Here is a 22874-nt window from a genome sequence, read left to right as displayed (position 1 = left end):
TTATCTCTGTTATTCAAATTTAAAATATTTTATTAGTATGCCTAAATGTAACACGGGCCTACCGTTAAAAATGCTTCTCTCACAACGCTACCAACGAAGTGAAGGAACTGGTTTACATGGCTTATTACTCGTTTGCGGTTGTAGTCATCATATAAATAGTAAGCAGACTGCGGGTGTTTGTTTTATTACTCTCTAACTAGTATTATAGTATCGTAGCTGAATTCATAAACCTAGTAAATTTCTGTACAGCAAACCGAATATAGAGGATGCCGATTCTCAACGACCAACTGGGATTCGCTCATACAATATTGTAGTTTAAAATATAACGTACATTGTAAATTAAATAACATATATCACACGCACTTTTAGTTCATTACAGCACTCTAACTAATCGTACCTTTCATTGCTTCTGCCTGTATAACAAGTAGATTGTCGAAATTTTCCGCTCGGATTGGACCTTTGTTGTGAACCAACAAAAAACTAAACATGGACAAACTTTTAATACTGATTTTGTGTGAAACAATTTAACTTCTTTTGTTTTAAAATCCCTTTTGCAACACTTCGCGCACATTAACATTAAATACTATTAAAACAATCCGAATTACTTTGTCCTCGCCCATAACCACCTGTTCAATTTAACTTCTGTAAGCATAAAAATAAATATATGCAATTCTCGTTTTAAGATTTTGCGATATAAAGTGCGAAAATATCACTGGTACACCGGTAGTAGTATTACACGATTCGTTCGATTTTTCTTTTCAATTGTTCTGCACTCACACTCATCCTTCGTGAGCTCCTATTGCTGTAAAACATGGCACTACATCTCCTATAGTAAAGAGATAAATCGTCTGAAAAGCTTGCTTTTTCGCCCTCCCTCTCTCTCTCTCTCTCTATCGTGGTGAGTATGTTTCGATTTCGGATTAAAAGCAGGAGGCGCATCCCACCTGGACAGCGCCTCTTTCGCAGCGTTGCTCTCGACAGAGTTTAAGTCTCATTCGTTAATTGCTCGAGGAGCTTGAGTGACTTGAGTTCAATCACTTTTCAGAACCGATTCCAACGGATTAGGACCTCGAAATTTGGACGTCGATGAGGCGGAAAGGGGAGCTTTCCACCCATCGGACAAAATACTACCGCCGCCACCTCCACCGCCACCATGACTGGACGAGGACGATGCGGTGGAAGACACCTTCGACATACTACTGGCCATTACATATGGCGTCCGCTGAGTCTGCAGGCAGTTGAGCCATTCGGACAGGGTGATCTTTCGATCGTTGTTGACGTCGCAATAGCGTGGCATTTTTTTACCGCACTTGCGTAGTTGTCTTAATAATAAAAAGAAAAAGAAAATAGATCTTACTTGGTCGAAATTTGTCGGCTTTCGGTTTTTGCACTTACCTCGCAGCCGTAACCAGTTCCCGAAATGTCTTCCATTCCTTTCTTTCCCACACTTTATTTTTGTTTTTATCCAGCAAAACGAAACTGAGCGTGGCTATCTTCTCATCCTCCGTGCCCCATTTTGTGTTGTCCGCTCTAAAATATGGAATTAAATATATACTTGTATTCATCCTAAGACATTTACGAACTTACGCCGTAACCGAGCTGCTAGCAATCTGCTGCTTCAAGAAGTCCTTCAGATCCTTCAAAAATTCCAGCTTCTTGTCGTCCGGACAACCCCGCATTTGTCGTCCACCCACTCCCGGATAGACGTCGCACTGTGGTCGCGTATCCTTTGTTGATGTTCCGGGAATGTTTTTCCCTGTGTCCTCATGAACGCACCAACAGTATCCAGTGGATCGATAGCACTGTACCCGCTGATATCGTCCATCAGCGGTGCACTCGGGAACATACAAAGCAGTAGCTCCGCCCTAGAAAATCGCACATAATTAAATTGGTTGTCGACAAAGCACCGATGAAGCTAATACCCTCTGTTCTTCCAGAGCAGCTGCTCGATCGCTCAAACAGTCCGATTCGGCTTCACTGTCCTTGAAGATGGGATCCTGCTCACCCTTTAGCTCCAATGTCGTTTTCCCCTGCAGCACTGAGCTCAAAAGTGGGAAATGCAATTAGAGTTTATAGCGTACAAATGCTGCTTATCAATAAATCTACTCGAAATCTAGAACCAAGTGTTCTACAGAGCTACAGATTCAAAGCGGAAGTTGAAAACAAATAGGCACAGGTTCGATCGGTTGCTCTCATCTGCAGGTGTCAAGTAAAAAAATTAGTTAAGTCAGTTTTTTCACGTTTTTATTAAGTACTAGCTAATACCCGTCGCTCGTCGCTGACACTTTCAACGAATTAGGATAAAAAGACCAATAGCACACAAGAACGCTCCATAATAAATCCCTAATGGGTATAAATTTTTACGGCAATCGGTTAAACCGTTTGGGACTCTATAAATTACATACATACAAACATTGAGTTTAATATATTCGGTATTGGGTTAAACTCATTTTGATTAAAATGAAATGTTTTCGTATGGAAAGAAGCTGCTCATTCCGATCCATAAGGCTGGAAAGGCTCGTAATACAGACAACTAAAGAAGGATCTCGCCTCTGAATTGTCTAGCCAAAGTTCTGGAAAAGTTTGTTCGCAATGCGATGTACGCTGCATATTCCAACATAATTGAAACATCAGCACGAATTTAAAAATAGGCTCCCACTTCTAGCTTGATGACGTACACAAAATTTATAGATCCAGCTGTCGAGGAGCGTGAGCAAGTTGTTGCAACATATTTTGATTTCGCTAAAGCCTTCCACAATGTGCCGCAAAAAATTGCTGTTATGAAACTGCAGTGACTAGGATTTCCTCCATGGGTAATCTGGTGGTTACAATATTACCTTTCTGAACGATCAGCTTTTGTTAGAATTGGCACCACACGCTCAAGCGTTTTTGAAACGCCAACCAGTATCCCGCAAGGAGGTCAAATAGGGGCACTTATCTTTATCTTACTCATCAACGATCTCTGCATCTGCCTCAAGTCTAGAAAAGTACTCCACGCTGATGACCTAAAAATCTTTCGTTCTATTGATCAATCAAGAGGGTGGATTCTATCCGTGACTTGGGGGTGTTACTCGAAAGAAAACTACGTTTCACCAACCACATAACAAAAAACCTGTTTAATCCACTAGCGGTGCAATTGTGCCTTTCTCAATCATGAACACGAGAATGTTTGCGTTGTTTATATTCATTAAAAGCTTTCAAATGCACATATTACATATTACATTTTATTATTATACATATTCTAAAATTTTGTAAAAGAAAAAACAGCCACGGTAATATTGAACTGAAAAAAGGCGAAATCGGCAGTCCCAAAAATTCGTTTTTATAAAAAAAAGTTTTTCGTGATAACATAAAATCTCGACGTTTCATGCATTTTAAAGATGTTTGGCATCAAAAATACGAATTTGATTTCTGAAATTTCGTGGGGTCTCCCCCTTGAAAAAAATGTTGAGTTCCGGCTTATATGGGAATTTTATATGTGACCGGACGATTTAGTCTATATTTCCGGAACCATATAAGCGATCCGTACGAAATTTTATAAACATCTGTGGGGATATTATAGCTATCATTTTGGACTAAGTTTGTGAAAATCGGCTCAACCATTTCCGGGAAACTGATGTGTGTTCGTCAATTTTAAAAGATGGCCGCTTTTCTCGGGCACTTCCGGAACTGTCTATGGTGGTCAATGTAGTCAACGATAGTTTGGTTGGTCGTCGGTGACCTAGAACAGCAAATTTAAGTTGTTTGAGAGACATTTTGGCTAAATTTTTACCTGTTTGGCTTTCATCGGAGTATCGGTTTGAATCGCAATTTGCTATGTGATCGCACGCCACAACCCGTAACTCCAGAACCGGAAGTCGGATCGGGACGAAACTTAATAGTCATTTACGGGGGCACAATACCTTTCATTTGAGACTAAGTTTGGTTGATTCGGTCAAACCATCTCCGAGAAACCGATGTGACTGTTATTCTGAATTTGGATACTTCCGCCGGGGCTTCCAGAACCGATGATGGTGGCCAATGTGACCAAAGTGACTTTGAATGACTGTTAGTGACCTAGTACTACAAATCGAAGCAGTTGTGGTCACATTTTGGAAAAAATTTCACCATTATACATTCATTGCAGAATTTATCAAAATCGACATTTTCTGCGTGATCGTGCTCACCACCCTGTAATTCCGGAACCGGAAGTCGGATCCATTAGAAATTCAATAGCAGTCTATGGGAACGTTGCACCTTTCATTTGAGATTAAGTTTGTCAAAATCGGTTCAGCCATCCCTGGGAAAAATGAGTGACATTTTTGGTCACATACACACAGACGCACATACACACATACATACACACACATACATACACACGCACAGACATTTGCGAACTCGACGAACTGAATCGATATATGGTATATGGTATATGTCACTCGGCCCTCCGGGCCTCCGTTAAAAAGTCGGTTTTCAGACCAATTGCAGTACCTTTCTATTGAGAAAGGCAAGTTTGCTCCGTAGAGAACTCGATACCCAGCTGGAGAGCCCAAGCAGACAAATTGTCCAAGGTATCTTGCAATGGTCCTTGCAGATCGACGGCTTTGGGACCTGTAATAGAGACCACACCATCATCTGCAAGCTGCCTTAGCGTGCAGGAATTGACAAGACATTCGTCAATGTCATTCACGTAAAAATTGTAGAGGAGAGGGCTTAGACATGAGCCCTGGGGAAGGCCCATGTAGCTAAATCGTGATGTCGATAAATCGCCATGCGAGAAATGCATTTGTTTTTCAGACAACAGGTTTAGCAAAAAGTTATTTAACATTGGCGAAAGACCATGCTGGTGCAACTTCTCATAAAGAATGTTGATCGAAACTGAATCGAAAGCCCCCTTAATATCCAAGAATACTGATGCCATCTGCTCTTTGTTAGCATATGCCATTTGAATTTCTGTTGAGAGCAACGCAAGGCAATCGTTCGTCCCTTTGCCTTGGCGGAAGCCAAATTGTGTATCTGACAGTAAGGCATTTGCTTCGACCCAATTGTCGAGGCGAAACAAGATCATTTTCTCGAATAACTTCCGGATACAGGATAGCATTGCGATCGGTCGATACGAGTTGTGGTCGGAGGCTGGTTTTCCTGGTTTTTGGATGGCGATGACACTCACTTGTCTCCAATCATGTGGGACAATGTTACCCTCAAGAAACTTTTTAAATAAATTCAACAAGCGTTTCTTGGCAGAGTCCTGGTAGATTCTTCAACAAGTTGAATTTAATTCTGTCTGGCCCTGGAGCTTTATTGTTACACGATAAGAGAGCAATTGAGAACTTCACCATCGATAACGGTGTTTCGTTCGCGGTATTGTAAGGCGACGTGGCGCGGTAGATATTCTGTGCCGTGGCGGAATCAAATATCCAACGGTTTGAATATTCCACGCTCTCGTTAGTACTGTTTCGGTTTCGCATACGTTGGGCCGTGCCCCAAAGAGTTCTCATCGATGTTTCTCTTGTTAACACGTCGACAAACCGGCGCCAGTAACTGCGTTTCTTGGCTTTCATTAAATTTTTCATTCGCTTTTCTAATATCGCGTACAGTCGATAGCTAGCGACTATCCCGTCGTTCCGGAAGGCTTTATACACGGCAGCCTTCTCCCCGTACACGTCTGAGCACTCTTTGTCCCACCACTGGTTGGGAGAACGTTTTTGGGTGTTCCCGTCGGGTACTCATTTCGTCTGAGTTTGAATCGCGATATCGAGAATCGAGTTGGACAAAAACTTATACTCTTCCTCCGGGGGAAGTACCTGTGTTGAATCGATAGTTTTGGATATCTCAGCAGCGTAGCTCTTCCAATCAATGTTTCGTGTGAGGTCATAGGAAACATTGATTGGTTCCGAAGGTCTTGAACGAGTGGTGATTGCAATTACAATCGGCAGGTGGTCCCTACCGTGGGGATCAGATATTACCTTCCACTTGCAATCAAACCGTAGTGATGTCGAGCCTAGAGATATGTCCAGTACACTTGCTTGCGCTGGTGGTCTAGGAATCCGTGTCATTTCCCCTGTGTTCAGAATTGTCATATTGAAGTTGTCACAAAGGTCTTGAATTGTCGAGGATCGATTATCGCCGTACAGACATCCCCACTCTGTACCGTGAGAGTTAGTTTCCAAGAAGCAGGCGGGGCGAGAGAAGGTGTTCAATCACGTTAGAGAGTCTTCGATATCCCATCATGGCCCTAGGAGAAATGTAAATAGAAGCAATGCAAAGATCTTTGCCTTTGATTGTTGTTTGACAAGCGACAACTTCAATGCCTGGCGTCGAAGGGAGATTGATTCGATTGAAGGAGTAGCACTTTTTGATCCCTAAAAGTATCCCGCCATATGAGTCTTCTCGATTCAAGCGGATAATGTTAAAATCGTGGAAGTTGAGGTTTATATTAGAAGTAAGCCATGTTTCACATAGGGAAAAGGCATCACAATGATTGTAATTTAGCAAGTGTTTTAATGAATCAATTTTTGGAATAATACTTCTGCAGTTCCACTGTAAAATAGTGATCAGATCCGTGATTCCGTTTAATAAGTTAGCCATCGAAGAATACGATCGCTGCAAGGAGGGGCCATTGTTCAGTCAACTGTTTTAAAAATGTTCTTACTGTTGGTAGAATAGCAACCAGCAAGCTTTTCAGAGGATCGGTAATGTTGAAAGCTGTGAATATCCAGTCCACAATGTCAGAGAATTTAAGGAATCCCGTTTTAGGTTGAGTTTCTGACTGTAAAATGGGAGCACTTGGGATTTTTGGTGCCCCGGTGAGTGCTGGGAACTCCTGGTTGCATCTCATTTCCCAAAACCAGGAGGTATTATCTTCGGATTTGTGGCAGCACTTCCAGTTGATGAATTATTTTTATTTTGTGCCCTTGTTTGGGACAACCTAGGACCCTTACGAGGAAGTTCAGGTGAGTTTTGATTAGGTCTTTTTTTACAGTTTCCAAGCAGCCCAAAGAATGCCCCTCACAAGGGTCGTTAGAGGCGTTATCGTCAGTTGGCAAGAGAGCGAATGGGTTATCGGAGATAAGTGGAACAGCTCTTTTAAGTATTTCTGCGTAAGAGCGTATGGAGCGATCTTTGGCGGATCGCTTCAGTTTATCCGCGCGAAGTTTGTACGTTGGGCATGTCAAAAGTGCATGCGGATTCTCCCCACAGTAAAAACACTTCTCAGCGGGCCTACTGCAAGTATCATCTGCTTGGCGTTCCCCACATTTACCGCACCGTTGCTTGTTGCTACAGTAGGTGGCCGTGTGACCTAGCTGCTTGCAATTGGAACAATTCATGACCCGCGTTACAAACAGCCGCACAGGTAGACGAGCTCCTCCCACTTCAACGCAGCTCGGAAGTGCAGATCCGGTGAAGGTTACGCGAAACGAGTCTGATAGTAATTCCCATCTTCGATGGACTTTGAGTGCAATTGCTTGCACTCCAAAATCTTAACTGATTGAAGGTTAGGGTCCTTGAAGCGGCCAACCCCATCATTCATCAGATCATCGACAGTTAGACCCGCATCACTTACCACACCGTCGATCTCCACATCACGAGAAGGAATGTAGACGCGATACTCCAGCGTAAACAGGCTATTGCTAACGATACCATTGGCCTGTTTCAAGTCAGTAACGACTACGCGCAGTTTATCTGACTGAACCTTTTTGATCTCGGTTACGGCCGACTAACGTTTTGTCAACTCCCGTGCAACAGTTATGCTGTTTAACGGGTTTTTTTTTGGGCCGAAAGTATACCACCCAAGGACCAGCGGATCTATCCTGGTAAACCTTGAATCGGGGGGGGGGGGGCTGTGAGACAATGGGGGAAAGTGGGGGAAGTGGATCGCCCATAACATCATCAGTCTCCGAATCAGATACACGTTCCTCTTTCCCATAATATGCGTCTTCGGAGGGTGATCCTTCTGTTTGTTCCATTTTGTTGCGGGAGCAACACGCTCGACCGCACTATTTAACTTAAATCAAAATAAAAAATCAAAAACAATAATAAAAAAATCGATAAGAAAAGTAAAAAACGAAACACTTCACCAGTTGGTTCCTGACGAACTGATAGGTGAATTGATCCTTCGTTTCTTTTGTCCGTCACCCGCGTGACCTTCACACAGTAGAGAGCTGGTATAGCTCGTCTAAACAAAGCCGTCTTTCAGGCAAGAAAACTGTTTAGTACCGCACTACACTGCACTATTTGACACAATTTAACGTTTATAATGTTTATACTCCAGCCCTTGCTGGGATAAACACCTTCACCGATATCGCCGAACTCAAGGTAATGTTACAACAAACAACGCGCGTGCGTAAACTGAAAGGGCGCTCGGTTACGAATGAATGTAGAATACTTGGAAATCTGTTCTAACTAAAATGATATTAAAGGTTACCATGATTCTCGAATAGATTACTTGGGAATATCCATACCGTGGAACTAACCTTCAGGATAAAATACTATTCGTGTACAACATTTAGGAATACTGGTTCAATACGAGGTACGTTTATTAGAACAAACATTTTTGTTACAGGAACTGATTATATATAGGTGATGTGAGCGAATAGTGTAAGCTTCAGTATTCGCTCACGTCACCAATAATCAAAAGTGTCGTAACTTAGATATTTTTCAGTTCAATGATTCCTGTTAAAAATTCATTTCAAGGAAACGCTAGATATAATAAGAATTTGTTGATTCTCCACTATTAAGCTGAAACGAAATACCTACCATAAGCATATTGGAACCCTAGATGAGAGCAACCGATACTGGCCTTAGCCTTCTAAACACTTCCCCGTCCCGATCGGAGGTTTGAGAACGAACGTTTCGTTTTTCACTCAGTGAAAGTAAACTATAACTTTCAAAGACTACTCAAAAACACGCAACAAACAAGGAAGATAGAAGTAAGGAAAATAATAAATCAAATGACAGATGTTAAGGATGAGAAATAAATAGATATTATAAATTTTGCCAAATACCAAAAAAATGAGTGTTTTTGATTCTTGGTTTCACGAGTTCAGTTACAGTATTCGAAAATGAAGACAATTCGGCCAAAAAACTCTGAAATTAAGGTCTGTCTTAGCATCCGTCATTGAGGTTCTACGTAGAGTAGACAGGTACACAGCAATCAACAACTACTAGGTGCTTAGTTTAACAGCTACTTGAAGCTTTGTAAGGAATCGGATTGAACAAATAAACGAAGAACACACGTACAACTAACTGAATGCAGAAGGGAAGGGAATAGTAGAGCTGATTTCGAGAGCATTAGATACATACACAGGTTGGGCTGCAGCCGCTTGCCGGCAATGCTAAAGTGCAGTCCGTTTAGTAGCGTGTTATCACTATCGGGCAGTTCGTCCGAATCGTCATCATTTTCTGAGTAATCATCTTCATCGTCAAAATCATTGTAATCTTGGCTGGAGCCATTCTGTTGTGACTCATCGTACCGGAGGAAGCTATGGTGATGGGTGCTAGAGCTAGAGGAAGAATGTGAGGAGCCACCGACACCGATTAAGGTGCCACCACCGCCACCGCCGACGATCCCGACACCCGAGTGGTGCTGATGATGGTGATGGGCAGCAGTGGCGTACAGTCCACCAGAAGTACCACCGGAAGTAGAAGATGATGATGATGATGATGGTGACGGATAGTGTTCCATCTCGGCTGATGGACAAAGATTTTTGTTTTTGTTTTCATGTAGGGTTTTTTAGTTGTTTTAATATTTATACCGCGGATCGGCATGAGTCAATAGAAGGAAAGAAAGTAAGTCGACATTAATTACATAATATTTAATCACAACTCTCAATACTAATCCTAATGGAATGCAAATATTTTGTTAGCCACTGAAATTACTCGATGATCGGTTAGACATAGGAAAGCTCAACTACAACCATTGCAAGCCGCCCGATTAGCGACCGAGACAGACGCAACAAACAGAATAATAAAACAGTCGCGCAGAAGGTGATAATAATTCTTGTTTCGTAAGCTCGAAATCGCATAAAAAGCTCTCGACCTTTAAGCAGCTAATAGCCATCACGGATGTCACTGGTAAAATTCCAATATTTCATTCCCGAAAAAAAACATTCCTCATCGGTAATCCTAATTTTACGACGATACATTCCAGCTGACTATTTGGGAACAACAGGCGTCAGCGAATCGGTCGAAGGGTAACAGGTACGTTTTAGATTTGAGAATGCGAACCAAACCTAGCCGAAGTCTATGACGCCGCTGGTTTAGGGTGGTTCTGCGATGTAGACTAGACTGATTCAATTTTCGACTTTTAGCTCCACCAGGCTTTTCTGATTCCTTTCATAGTCCTTAGTGATTATGCAAATTTTGGTACCGATTGGTTGTGCCTAGGGTTCGCAGTACCGACCCTTTTTGGCAAGAACCGGTACTACCGTACTGAAGCCCTCAGTACCGGTAGTACCGGTAAAGTACCGGTAGTACCGGTAAAGTACCGGTGCTCGAATATTTTTTTTTAAATTCGAAAAAAGCTCCAAAATGAAATTGAATGCTCAAACTGATGACCTTATTCTCAAATGATTGATTTGTGCTGATCAAAAAAACATGTTTATTGTTTTTAATTGATTCGGAATGGCATTACTCATTTCAGCAGAAAATATTTTTCGTATGCGGCACCTTCTTTTATTTCGAAATCTAGGCCACTATGAAATCAATAACTGCTAAGCGGTGCAACTTTTGTCGACTTCAACAGATGGTAAATGTAAGAAACACTATTAATAACAGTAAATCAAAGCGAGAATGGCAGTAAATCCGAGCAGGTTTCCTCTCTTGATTTTCTGTAAATTGCTTTCGACCTGTATACCAAGGCTCTTTGCTTTCTTGTAAACTTTGGAGTTTTGCTGAATTTTCCTATCACCAATAATTACAAATCGCCCCATTTGGAGTAGCTCACCAAGTCTAAAATTGTTAGCTGCTAAATCGCTGTTCGTTCTTTTATAAATAAAGGTTTAAGAGCATACCAAAGACATGACTTATACCATAGTCTTATTACCACCCAGTGAAAATTGGAAACCAATCAGAATGTCACTAATAAAAAAAATCATAGCAAATTTTTACGTCTCTTTCGCTAAATGTTAATATTTTGAAATTTAGTACAAGATCGTTGAAATAATTTCGACAAAATAAAGAAGGAATTTAAACATACCGTTCAGTATAACGTGAGCTATTAATGTTTAACTTACAGAAGGTAATTAATATAATTAAAAGTCATCTTGCAGACCGATATTTTGAAAAAGGTCCCCCTAGAGAGTCCACATATTTTTCATAAAAAAAAGTTGTATGGTACTGAAAATACCGGTACTGGCTTTTTTTCAGTACCGGTATTACGGTACCAAAAATGGGTCGGTATTCCCGGGATTTTCGGTACCGGTATTACCGGTACCACAACCCTAGTTGTGCCTACGGACCCTCAAAAAATTTCAAAGTTTATATGGAAGTTTGTATGGAAAATCGGTTAACATTGAAAAAAAAATCTTAAAAAATCACCTTATCAATCAATTAATAAGAACACTATATAAATAATATAAAGGTAATGTTCTACTGAACACATTCGGGGAACATTGCAAGTTTATGAAAATTCATTGAAAAAAGTTATTAACAAAAGAAGTAGCATGACTTCAAAACAAGTGGATTTTATTATTAATCATAGCAACCCTGTTTGAATCGAAAATGCGATCCGTCGTAATGCAGAATAAGGCTGATGGTCAGCAGACACCGAAAATTGACCATTAGCGCCATTTTGAAATCCAAGATAGCGACTTCCGGTTACCACAAAATAGTGAGAACCACCATCAATATGGGTGTCATTTGAAAGGATATGTTCAGGACACCGAAAATTGACCATTACCGCCATTTTGAAATCCAAGATGGCGACTTCCGGTTACCACAAAATAGTGAAAACCACCATCAATATGAGTGTCATTTGAAAGGATATGGTCAGCAGACACCGAAAATTGACCATTAGCGCCATTTTGAAATCCAAGATGGCGACTTCCGGTTACCACAAAATAGTGAGAACCACCATCAATATGGGTGTCATTTGAAAGGATATGGTCAGCAGACACCGAAAATTGACCATTAGCGCCATTTGGAATTCAAGATGGCGACTTCCGGCTACCACAAAATAGTGAGAACCACCATCAATATGGGTGTCATTTTAAAAGATAGGGTCAGCAGAACCGAAAATCGACCATTAGCGCCATTTTGAAATCCAAGATGGCGACTTCCGGTTACCACAAAATAGTGAGAACCACCATCAATATGGGTGTCATTTGAAAGGATATGGTCAGCAGAAACTTAAAAATGGACTAATAGCGCCACTTTGAAATCCAAAATGGCGACTTCCGGTTACCACAAAATAGTGAGAACCACCATCAATATGGGTGTCATTTGAAAGAATATCGTTAGCAGACATCGAAAACTGGTGAGAACTACCATCAATATGGATGTCATTTGAAAGGATATGGTCAGCAGACCAATAATTGACATTTACCGCCATTTTGAAATCCAAGATGGTTCCTTCTGGTTACCACCAAATAGTGAGAACCACCATCAATATGTGTCATGTGAAAGGATATGGTCAGCAGACACCGAAAATTTACCATTGGCGCCATTTTGAAATCCAAGATGGCGACTTCTGGTTACCACAAAATAGTGAGAATTATAATTTGATTGATTTGATTGATTTGATTGATTTGATTGATTTGATTGATTTGATTGATTTGATTGATTTGATTGATTTGATTGATTTGATTGATTTGATTGATTTGATTGATTTGATTGATTTGATTGATTTGATTGATTTGATTGATTTGATTGATTTGATTGATTTGATTGATTTGATTGATTTGATTGATTTGATCGATTTGATTGATTTGATTGATTTGATTGATTTGATTGATTTGATTGATTTGATTGATTTGATTGATTTGATTGATTTGATTGATTTGATTGATTTGATTGATTTGATTGATTTGATTGATTTGATTGATTTGATTGATTTGATTGATTTGATTGATTTGATTGATTTGATTGATTTGATTGATTTGATTGATTTGATTGATTTGATTGATTTGATTGATTTGATTGATTTGATTGATTTGATTGATTTGATTGATTTGATTGATTTGATTGATTTGATTGATTTGATTGATTTGATTGATTTGATTGATTTGATTGATTTGATTGATTTGATTGATTTGATTGATTTGATTGATTTGATTGATTTGATTGATTTGATTGATTTGATTGATTTGATTGATTTGATTGATTTGATTGATTTGATTGATTTGATTGATTTGATTGATTTGATTGATTTGATTGATTTGATTGATTTGATTGATTTGATTGATTTGATTGATTTGATTGATTTGATTGATTTGATTGATTTGATTGATTTGATTGATTTGATTGATTTGATTGATTTGATTGATTTGATTGATTTGATTGATTTGATTGATTTGATTGATTTGATTGATTTGATTGATTTGATTGATTTGATTGATTTGATTGATTTGATTGATTTGATTGATTTGATTGATTTGATTGATTTGATTGATTTGATTGATTTGATGGATTTGATGGATTTGATTGATTTGATTGATTTGATTGATTTGATTGATTTGATTGATTTGATTGATTTGATTGATTTGATTGATTTGATTGATTTGATTGATTTGATTGATTTGATTGATTTGATTGATTTGATTGATTTGATTGATTTGATTGATTTGATTGATTTGATTGATTTGATTGATTTGATTGATTTGATTGATTTGATTGATTTGATTGATTTGATTGATTTGATTGATTTGATTGATTTGATTGATTTGATTGATTTGATTGATTTGATTGATTTGATTGATTTGATTGATTTGATTGATTTGATTGATTTGATTGATTTGATTGATTTGATTGATTTGATTGATTTGATTGATTTGATTGATTTGATTGATTTGATTGATTTGATTGATTTGATTGATTTGATTGATTTGATTGATTTGATTGATTTGATTGATTTGATTGATTTGATTGATTTGATTGATTTGATTGATTTGATTGATTTGATTGATTTGATTGATTTGATTGATTTGATTGATTTGATTGATTTGATTGATTTGAATGATTTGATTGATTTGATTGATTTGATTGATTTGATTGATTTGATTGATTTGATTGATTTGATTGATTTGATTGATTTGATTGATTTGATTGATTTGATTGATTTGATTGATTTGATTGATTTGATTGATTTGATTGATTTGATTGATTTGATTGATTTGATTGATTTGATTGATTTGATTGATTTGATTGATTTGATTGATTTGATTGATTTGATTGATTTGATTGATTTGATTGATTGTTTTCAATTTGATTGATTTCATAGATTTCATTGTTTTCATTGATTTTATTGATTGTATTGATTGCATTAATTTCAATGATTTGATTGACCGCATTGATTGCATTGATCGCATTGATTTCATTGATTGTATTGATTTCATTGTTTTTATTGATTTCTTTGAAGTCATTAATTTCAATTTCAACATTGTTACATTAGCATCAACGACTTTCCCGAATCAAACATATCTACATTTATCGGTTTCATACGATTATTCGCTAAAGCCATTTTGAATTTCGTGTCCGTTATCTTGGTTTTTAATGTGGTAAAGAACATCAATTGTGAAACGTTAACAATCGCCCAGAACCTAACATTTCGATATTACCCCATCGACTCTCAACAACTAACCTTATTCAATTCAGTTGTTCAGTTGTTTATTCGGCAGCACTGCACATGAATTTACTGCCTCTTCTTTCAACCGAAGCACCGCGTACAGAAAAAACCAGGTTCGGTTTTCTAAAGCCGAACCGATACCGCTGTTTAGAATACATTAACACCAGTTGAAAATCGTGCACACATGTAAACGGTGCTGAGTGACTCGGTTTGGTTTTCAAAACCGACACTCGGTCGAGGTTGTCATTTCGTTTACCGTGTGAACGAAATCAAAACCGCACACGATGTGGATCGCTCGTTTACACGTGTTGAGACTTTGAGCACCATACCAGTGACTGTACGTACCGGTTGGTTTTCTTACCCACCTCTGCTCAATAGTTTGCTCTGATTTTTTCTGACAATGTCTAGTTGCGCTCTAAACAAGCCAAAATATATCATTTTTCATATCGAAGATAAGAGTCAAAATTCGTCAAAACTGGATAGGCACTCGTTAACAGATTTGATACGGAATTGCTCCAACGGAAATTTATAACAGACATTCGTTGATGTTTTGGATTCAGGATCTCTTGTGCTGTACAACACTGCTAGAAGGAACCGTATGAAATCGATACGATATATACCGACTTGAAATCAGCGTGGGACAGAGTTGACCACGTTAATACTGTCGGAACGGTTTACTTGTAGTAAAATGTGGATGCCCCGTTTTCAAATAAATCGAGTGTGCCTCAAGGAAGCAATTTGGGCCCACTCTTGTTCACACTCTTTATTAATGGGCTAGCCACAGTATTAGAACCTGGGTGTCACATAGTCTACGCTGAGTGCATTAAATTATTCGTGGTGGTCGAACGCATCCGAGATTGCTTAGTTTTACAACATTTTTTGGATAGTTTCGATGTCTGTTGCTCCTTAAACATGCTATTAACCAATATTCACAAATGTAGTGCAATATCGTATCACCGTAAGCATATAACAATTCCGCACGACTGTATTTGATATCAATCATATTCTACAAATATTCAAATCACTTTGGTTTCTGCACTCACGACTTTATCATTAACAAGGCAATGAAGGGAGGGAGGAAAAAGAATTGGAAGAAATGACAGAACAAGAACAAACAGGAACTTTAGCATGACTCAGGAATTTCAGTCGTCCAAACACGGTGTTGTCTATGTAAGGACGGCCGAAAAATCGAAATCGCAATTGCGCTACTGCTGGGCGGTTGCATATTAGATGAGGTTCCGTAGTCAGATTCACAAAGATCACATGAAAATGACTCAGCACGCTGAATATTTGCTATGTTATAATTGAGTTTGCAGTGGCCGGTCAAAGCCCTGACCAGCATGCCGCTGAACTTTTGAAAAATGTAGGAGATTTTTCGAAATCACTGGGCACGATTGTTCTAGAAACGCCTTTGTTTGGCGACACGTTTGTAGATTTCTGCAATAATTGCGGTGCTCAGACGCGGCCCAGGATCGGATTTCTCTTATCCAACTTGTCGAAATTGGCAGAGCGGGCTAAGGACCAACGAAGTTAATCACTGCACCTGCCCTGGCCTATTTTCAGTAACACCGGAATGTCCGGGCACCCAGACAAGGTAGATAGTGTTGACAATGCTTAGTTCTTCGATTTGAGTTTGGCATCCTGACTATCGGAGCAGAAGTTTATAACTCTGTTAAAAGGCCGATTTTACCACGCACATAATTGCGAAGATTTCTGCTTGGAACAGTATAGTATCTACCTAACGAGTGAGATTGTTCCTATCTCATTTCACGACAGTTGACACCAGCACCAGCACGTCCCTCCATTAGAGAGTTGTTAGTGTAACAGACCACTAGCGTGTGTTGTTGTCTTTCCATAAAGCCAGACAACCACTCCTCTCGAGAGGGAATCATCACATGGAATGTCCTGTAAGGAAAACTACATGTGAGTGTAATATCGCTGGGAGCAAGAATATCTTCACCACATGTAACCATTTGTAACCACAATCGTGTATGACTGGTAGCAAGATCAACATGGTTACTGTTCCAAAGCCCAGTAACCTGCAGTCTGTATGCACATGATAGTGCTTCTTGTTTGAGGTGTATGTGTAATGGTATGATATTTAGAAGGGCCTCAAGGGCCGCAGTCAGAGTTGTGGTGAAAGCACCAGTCAACGGCATAAGGGCCACTATTTACGGATGGTTTAGTTTTGACTGGACCGTCATCACCTCTCCCCCAGCTTCCACAAGGCATCTATATGACAGTATTGGATTTGACTGAAAATTACGACACAATAGTCGTGTATTTGGGTTTGTGTCGCCAGGTCTTTCCAAAAGTTCTTCTGCACTGTCCGAAGGCCGTGTACGCTTTCTACACTCTAAACTCAATTTGAGCAGACCAGATCAGTTTGGTAATCCCATATAACTCCAATGTATTCGACTTGATCTGCACACAGTAGCTCAGAATCAAAGAACTGCAAGGGACGAACCCCGGTTGTTATTCGCTTCTTCGTGAAAAGAACCATTGAAGTTTTGCTTGGGTTAGCTGATAGTTTAAAATGCCCAACTCTCCCCAGGCTCCGTTCGCCATTGAGAATATTTTAAACCCCCTCAACAATTTTACCCATAGCACGGGTCGCATGACACTATGGAATTGGGATTCCCTGTTTGGTGGATTTTTACCACTGGAACAGGTAGTCCGTAGTGTAATTCTTAGCCGGTTGAAACAACCACTACCGACACTACACGGCTTATCTAAGCTGTTCGGAGAAAGAAGCTGACATTGAAGGACAGCTTCCATAGATGACCGAACAGCCGGCTCCATTTCGGCTATGAGTACCCTGTTCTGTTCAACAGACTGCACCCGTTGTTTGAACTATTTGACAGTGCATACCAGTTGTTTGCTTTGCGGTAGATCTTGGATAAATTTCGGAAATACAACTGGTAGAGTCACCATCCGTGTGTGAATTTCAAGGCAGCGTACGATTCAGTTAAACTAAACGAACTAAACAGAATAAGGGGAGAGACTTTAAAATTTATTGTTCGGCAGAGTTCTCGAAGAAGCAATACGAATATTTGATGTGCAAAGGAACAGAACTATCATCACGATATCTTACATGTTTTTGGGGTTCGTCGATGATATTATTGAAAGCGATGCTGTGGCTTTGAATAATTCCTCTCACGGTTTACGTAGCCAGCTAAAATCTCGTTGCCTACGGACGCGCCCAAACCTTGCACTATACAAATTGCTGTTGCTCTCTGTTGCTTTGCACGATCATGAGTTGTGGTCGCGAAAGAAGACAAATTATCTAGTGCTCAGTGTATGTGAGAGAATAATTCTGCGCTCCATACTGCACGACATACAGTGGAATTGAGAATGGCGCAGACGCATGAACCACGAGCTGTATCAAGAATCCATGCTGATACCAGAAAGCCGACTGCACTCGCTATCTCTTTGATGAAGCGAGCCAGATGTGCGGGCGGCGGGCGCGCAACGTGGCTTGATACTGGCGGCTATTTTACTTTTACTCTAATGTATCAAATGTGCATGAAAATAACTGTATACCAACAAAGTAATCTTTGTTGTGTTTATGCTGGGAAAAATTAAATATTAGTTTCTAACTATGAAAATTGTTGGTTAAAATATTTTTTTTAATGTTGTCCTACTGGAGCTGTAGAGCTGGGTTCTCAGAGGGGTTCCCTGTCAGAATCACTCACTAGAATTGCAGACGAAACAGGAAATGTCACCAATTGCGATTGCAGCAGGCCGAAATTCTAAATGTGATATTGAGTCAGATGTGCGGCCTTCATGATCACGTGTAGCATCGCGAAGGACTCGAGCGTTTGTATGGTAACGTCTTCGATCGCATGGACTTTTGTATGTCACGTGCGCTAGCGTGTATGTGACTTCGCGTGTATAACCGTGCGGCCATCTGCATATCCGCGTATGTTCCTTGATGACTGCGCGGACTATGAATATGATACTTAATTTTCTTTGTGCGGTTTAGATGCTACAAAAGAGTGAGTTCCCTCATATCACTAGAGTGCCCGGTCATATTGCCAAGGAACATGTTATCTTGTGGATATGACCGCGTTTGTAAATTTACAGCCGCATTGGCGCCCTCTATGTTATGAAATGTGGAGCTAAAATTTTCTAATTAAAAGATTGCTTTTAATATGTACCAAAATTCTTTCAAAGTTGTAGGCAATAAAATTATCTTTCTTATTTCCACATGCAGTGATAAATATGTACCACCTAGCGATGAAAATGCAAGTTAGTGAGCTTTCTCCATGTAAATTGTCAAAAATAAACAAACAAATTTCGAGCACGTTGGTCAGGTAGCTAGACTTGTCCGATTTGCTTCAAATTCGCAATATCGCAAAAACGTTTTTTTGGTGATATCGAACGGGGTAAAACGATCGAAATGGTGAGCGAAGCGAAAATAATTATGTGAAAAAATTTCCTTCAGCGGCGAGATTCGAGCCCGCAACCTTCGCGATTCCGGCCCGATGCACTAACCCTTATGCTATCCCTGGGACATGATGACGTCCCAGAAAGAACATATGATTATCGCACTAGCGACGTACCCTGCCTGCAAAGTGAGATCACACACAACCACAGATGCTACCTAACACAATTGATCTATTTATTTTACCCGCTAGATACCAAGGCCCGGGCTTTTTTTATTGTCGTCTGGTGTCTAACTTTTTAGTTCATTACCCATCGTACATCGGTGGGTCACATAGCTAGTGAAGACTGTCGATTTCTGGTCCCTTACCCAGTTAACAGAGGTATGACGGTAGCGAACCCGCCGTTCGAGTTAAACTAATAATTCATTTTTTTGGTTTTTGGCGTCAGTGCCAATACCTTGTTTAAGATTTTTGGTGGAATAGGTTGGAATCTCGCCTCTGGGGAAACTTTTTCACGTAATTGCTTTCGCTTCACTCATCATTTCGATCGTTTTTCCCCGTTGGATACCATCAAAAAGTCTTAAATAAGGTATTGGCACTTACGTCAAAAACCAAATAAATGAATTATTAGTTTAGCAAAAAAGTTGGAAGGTGCTAAGCTCGATGAAGCAAATCCCAGAACTCTCTGACTGGGATGTCGCTCAAAGTACGGTTCGAGCTATTGGACAATGAAATAGAATTTGGTGACCAGATCACATGCCCGAATGTTCTACGATCGGGTTCTGACGAAGTACAGAGGATGCTTTCTTATGGAAATTGCTGATCTGGTAAGCAATTCGCTGCAGAAGTTAAAAAAAAACTGGAAAGACGACTCACAGGACGAAACTTTCACTACTGAAACACGTGTATTTTCCGATCAATGTATTCCAAATCCAACCAGTAGAGGCGCTGCAACAAATACAGTATCTGAATTCTAAGTGTAGCAAACTTTAACACAAAAGCACGAACCACGAACTGTAACATGCGACATCAGAAGACTAAAAAACACAGTAGACTGCTGTGAACTGGACATGCAGCGCAACTGCTGACTAGAGACTAGATACAATGATTTTCAGCGGAAAATACGGAAGAGGTCGTCATCTTCGAAGCAGACTCCGAGCTCACAGGTTGTATGCAGTCACGATAGATGCGTAAATTTTAATAATATGATCGAAAGAAATTATTTATACTTTTTTAATTTATATACATCCCAAGCCGACATTTACGCACAAAATATTGTGCTAAGATGTTCATGCAATCCTGATTATAGCGCAAGTGTATAGATAATGCTTAATAATCTCCGAATCCAAGTCATATTCATCATCAGTATTAAAAGCAAGATTGGCAGAAAAAATCTTAACCATTTGAAATTATCATTTTCCCAAAAAAAATCAGCGTTAACTTCTAATTTCACCACCCTACCGCATGTCGCACGAAACACGGCACCCATAAATCTTCGGCTGTCGAAATCTGACTTGGAATGTTTCTCGGTTTTGTTTAGGCGCGCGTGATGCTAATTTCCTCGTCATCAATATTAATTTGTTGGTCTATTCTACCCGTTCCGCTAACCAAGTTGCTAACTTAAGAACCGACTTGCAAAAATCGAGGTCGAGCTTTCCACGATGTGAAGGTGAAATCGTTTCTGGTTGATACCGGTTACAGTTGTGGGTGCAATACATTGGTTAGTGCTATTAATGGGTTGGATGGATGATCAGTTCAGTACCGAGTCGTAAGGGCGTGCTTGCTACTCACGTGTTAGGTTATCTTTCGAGAAGCAGTTGGACCACTCCAATCGAGACAGCCGTTCATCCTGATCAGCGTCACAGCTTTTGCCGAAGGAACGACCGCATCGTTTCGGTTTGACAACCTATGTGTGTGTAAAACAAACAAAAAAAAAACATGTTTATATGCGCATATTTATGGCCCTCTACATTATAGATGCAAATCCCTTGCGATGATGATGGGTTATGACTCACCTTCTTGATCAGTCGCTTCAGCTCCCGGTACTCGGTCTTGTCCAGCATTCCATTTTTGTTTCCGTCCATCGAGGCAAACTTCCACTCCAGCACGGTTTTCTCGCTAACGGAACCAGATACACCCAGTAATCCGGTGGCACCTCTTACGCTTTGCTGCACCCTAATGTGTTCGTTCTCAAACAGCTTCTGTAGATTACGGTTGAACACAGCCCGATCCATGCGGGAACAACCTGTCGAATGGGACAGGGCTATTAGTGACTGAGTGATAGACCGTCAATTTATTTATATGTAAGTGCTGTTTGCCATCTAAGCCCTAGCGGGTTCATCTTACTAACGATGAACCGAAAGATCGACTAGGAAGTCCCTAAACGAATGGTCATAAATTATAGGATAGAGGAATATTTTAACCACTCCTAGAAAAGCCCAAAATTAACCTACTCACTGCGTTTGTTTCTAACCGGATTTCGCGGCGAGGACCGGCGCTGGTTCGATTTGCCCTTTTTCACGCAAACTGGTTTACCGTGCTGGACCGTCGTGTTCGGTAGTGGTTTGCCTTGGCTATTGACACACCAGCAACCGACACTCTCGAGACACTGGACCGGTGCGTAGGTCCCATCCTCCCGACACCGTGGCACGAATTTGACCCCGTACGCCGTACTGGACCGATGCTGAAGGGCGTACGTTCGTGACGCGAGGCATACGTCTAAAAAGAAAAATATAAGGGTTTAACTGAACATGAAGCGCGAATGCCTGAATAGATCTACCTTACCTTTGCAAGTACCACGATGCTTCAGGCTGACCTGATGACCACTGCATTGCGCCCGAATTAGGTGGCACCTCGTCGGATAGGTTTGATTGTCGGTACCGCAAACCGGGCGCCCCTTACTCTCGTCACATTCGCCACCTTTTGCGGTACATTCCGAGATCTGAAAGCGACGGTAAGATAAGAAAACGAAACAATAAAAGTTAATTTAACGCCACTTGCCACAGTTTTAATCTGCAATCTGTTAACGGTCATATTTTATCATTCATCTCTTGTTTGTACTCGCTAAATAAACAAATGCTTATAGAGACGTATGAATAAAACGGAACGGCTCCATTAGACAGAACGCATCCATTAAACTTGATCGACAACGATCAGTCATTCAGCCGGACTGCTAGCCTGGGGCGCTCTATCGGTTGTCACACAAGAGCTGCATCGGAGAACTCGAGGTCCCACTGTGCATGCGGTGACGACAATAAACAGATCTCGTCAAGCACCATCTTAGCATATAGGCAAGGAAAGTCGATACGAGCAGAAACAAATTATTAGATGGAACAAAAAAACTTTGTAATACACCTAGCAGTGCGGTAAAATCAAAATAAAAAAGATGGGTGGGTAATGTCTGCGACATAACCGGAGAGATGTAGAATACATAAGGAACACGTTCTTCAAATATGTTGATATTCATTGGAATTTTCGGACAAAAGGTGATTTGGGCGAGGAATATTTCAAATTATTCTTTACAAAAATGATGGTGGTCCTGACAAGGACCGTTTTTGTTGGCGTTGTTGGCCTTGGTGGGGAGATGCGCTGGCTTCGATTTTCGTTGGATGCTTCTGACTTCTTACTATTTCCGGGCTTAGCTGTTGTCCAGGAGGTGATTCTGACATGATTGGTGTAGGTGTAGGTCGTCAACCGGTTATAATTTTTCAAGCGTTGTTTACATT

At 40.2% G+C, this 22874-nt stretch overlaps 1 protein-coding gene across 4 annotated transcripts in view; it reads right to left on the bottom strand.

Moving 5' to 3' along the window:
* LOC131688978 (SPARC-related modular calcium-binding protein 2) overlaps positions 1 to 22874 on the bottom strand; it is a 90985-nt gene continuing 68111 nt past the window's right edge. For 2 of the 4 annotated variants that reach the window (XM_058973682.1, XM_058973681.1), the window contains 9 exons: positions 21934 to 22090; positions 21607 to 21867; positions 21165 to 21394; positions 20941 to 21055; positions 9283 to 9669; positions 1923 to 2038; positions 1588 to 1865; positions 1396 to 1530; positions 1 to 1322 (listed from right to left, as the gene is read on the bottom strand). In XM_058973682.1, coding sequence (XP_058829665.1) covers positions 1031 to 1322; positions 1396 to 1530; positions 1588 to 1865; positions 1923 to 2038; positions 9283 to 9669; positions 20941 to 21055; positions 21165 to 21394; positions 21607 to 21867; positions 21934 to 22090 — 1971 coding nt within the window. In that variant the 3' untranslated portion in view covers positions 1 to 1030. Of the gene's footprint in view, positions 1323 to 1395; positions 1531 to 1587; positions 1866 to 1922; positions 2039 to 9282; positions 9670 to 20940; positions 21056 to 21164; positions 21395 to 21606; positions 21868 to 21933; positions 22091 to 22149; positions 22282 to 22874 lie in introns of those variants that run through there. The other 2 variants (XM_058973683.1, XM_058973684.1) reach the window with 2 other exon arrangements.

This window comes from Topomyia yanbarensis, chromosome 3, assembly GCF_030247195.1.
Source record: "Topomyia yanbarensis strain Yona2022 chromosome 3, ASM3024719v1, whole genome shotgun sequence".
NCBI lineage: Eukaryota > Metazoa > Arthropoda > Insecta > Diptera > Culicidae > Topomyia > Topomyia yanbarensis.
Note: the sequence above shows the minus strand (reverse complement) of the source record. Positions and strands in the feature narration are given on the sequence as shown.